The 1,644-nt window shown below is 34.4% G+C and overlaps 1 protein-coding gene across 1 annotated transcript in view; it reads right to left on the bottom strand.

Annotated features, from left to right (window-relative positions):
• Window positions 1-1,644, bottom strand: part of cdo1 (cysteine dioxygenase, type I) — an 8,292-nt gene that overhangs the window by 3,474 nt on the left and 3,174 nt on the right. Inside the window, exon 2 of the mRNA XM_014002614.1 lies at window positions 479-556. Coding sequence (XP_013858068.1) covers window positions 479-556 — 78 coding nt within the window. The remainder of the gene's footprint in view (window positions 1-478; window positions 557-1,644) is intronic.

Raw genomic sequence — 1,644 nt, forward strand, 5'->3', positions numbered from 1 at the left:
ATGTTACATTTTAAAGCTAAAAATGATCATTTTACTTTTTTACTTTAAAATGTAACATCTAGTTACTTGTTACAAAAATAAGTATGTTCCAAGTCATCATGAAAGAAGATGTTTCTGCACTCTAAAAAATAAAGTGTTGAATTTATTCAACATCAACGGGCTCCACTAAGCCTAGCTGAGTAAACTGAACAAAGAATATACATATATTGCTCAGTTTATTCAACTTGGCTTAGTGGAACCAATTTGGTTCAATAAATTCAGCAGTTTATTTCTCAGAGAGTGTGTAAAAGTACTTTTACTTCCCCAATTTTTGTGAGCAGTTTTATGACTTTTACTTTAGTAGTTTTCTCATCAGTGAAATTAATTTTTACCAACATTATTTTCTGTTCATGCAATTTTGCTTTTACTTAGTTGTTTTTTTCAAGTACTTTATAGATATCTGAAGTTTTTCCTCTTCACTTAGATAGAAAAACCTTACCTGCCGTGTCCTTCGCCCCAGCAGAGGATCATGAGATTGAATTTCCCGTTACCCTCATCCACTAAGTTTCTGGTGTACCTGAAAGAAATGGGATTTTGCTGACTGAACATGGAGGTACAGGTCAACAAATATATCATTTGCTTGTGTTAAAAGTAACAGAGTGGTATATTTAAAAGGAAAATGTTGTTAATTTAGAATTTGGACGTTTTAAGGAAGCTCGTACAAGTTTATTTTACAAAAGAAGTGAACCTCAATAAGTACAAAAATAAAGAATATGTTAAACTTCACCAAATAATCTGTATCTTTGTAGTAAAGATAGAGGTAAAGATAAGGGGATTTTGTTTTAATTTATTTCACCATTTGCAACACAGAAAACTTCATATAATAGCTTGTAATTTATGTTAGAATCTAACAGCAGCAAATGTGTAAGTGTGCACTTGTTTTTTTTGGCAGTCATTCACACCGTGTTTATGCAATAAAAGGGCGGGTGTGTATCTTTCCTGTGTGTTGATTGGATGGCACCCACCCCTATTGACTCAACACTAACCCAAACACTGTTTATCTGGGTCTTTTCCAATAAAACACAAAGGATCTGTCCAAGGGCCTAACTTTGTGCTGAAAGTTGGTGGGAGGCACCATGGGGGACGGAGTCTGTCTGCACTCGTCAACAACTGAACACCAAATGTTTCTGTTGTGATGCAATAATACTCAAACCAAATTAACTGAGATTATGTTCACCATCATTCAACCATGTACTCTATCAGCCCTTTAAACTCACTAAGAATACAGTTTGACAATCAGCCATAGTTTCAAACAGAGACACACAGGTGGAGCACAGGTGTGTTGGTTTATCCTCTCACATAGGTCTTATAATATGTGTAAAGGACACACTGGAGGAGGGGTCTGGGGGTCCTCCCCCAGAAAATTTTGAATAAATTAGAAGCTATTTCCTGATTTCTRATGCATTTTACCAGGCTGTTAAAGATACTTTTACCTACATAAATAAACACCTGATTTAATGACTGGAGACAGATTCTTCATTAAACTAGTTGCATCGTCCTGTTTTTAAATTCAGTTATGACTCAGATAATTGAATTAATGTGACAAATTATTCTAAACAAGCTTAGAGGAGGTTTTTACATTTATTTATAAGATTGATATGTGGA

Source organism: Austrofundulus limnaeus, unplaced genomic scaffold (assembly GCF_001266775.1).
Source record: "Austrofundulus limnaeus strain Quisiro unplaced genomic scaffold, Austrofundulus_limnaeus-1.0 Scaffold14, whole genome shotgun sequence".
NCBI lineage: Eukaryota > Metazoa > Chordata > Actinopteri > Cyprinodontiformes > Rivulidae > Austrofundulus > Austrofundulus limnaeus.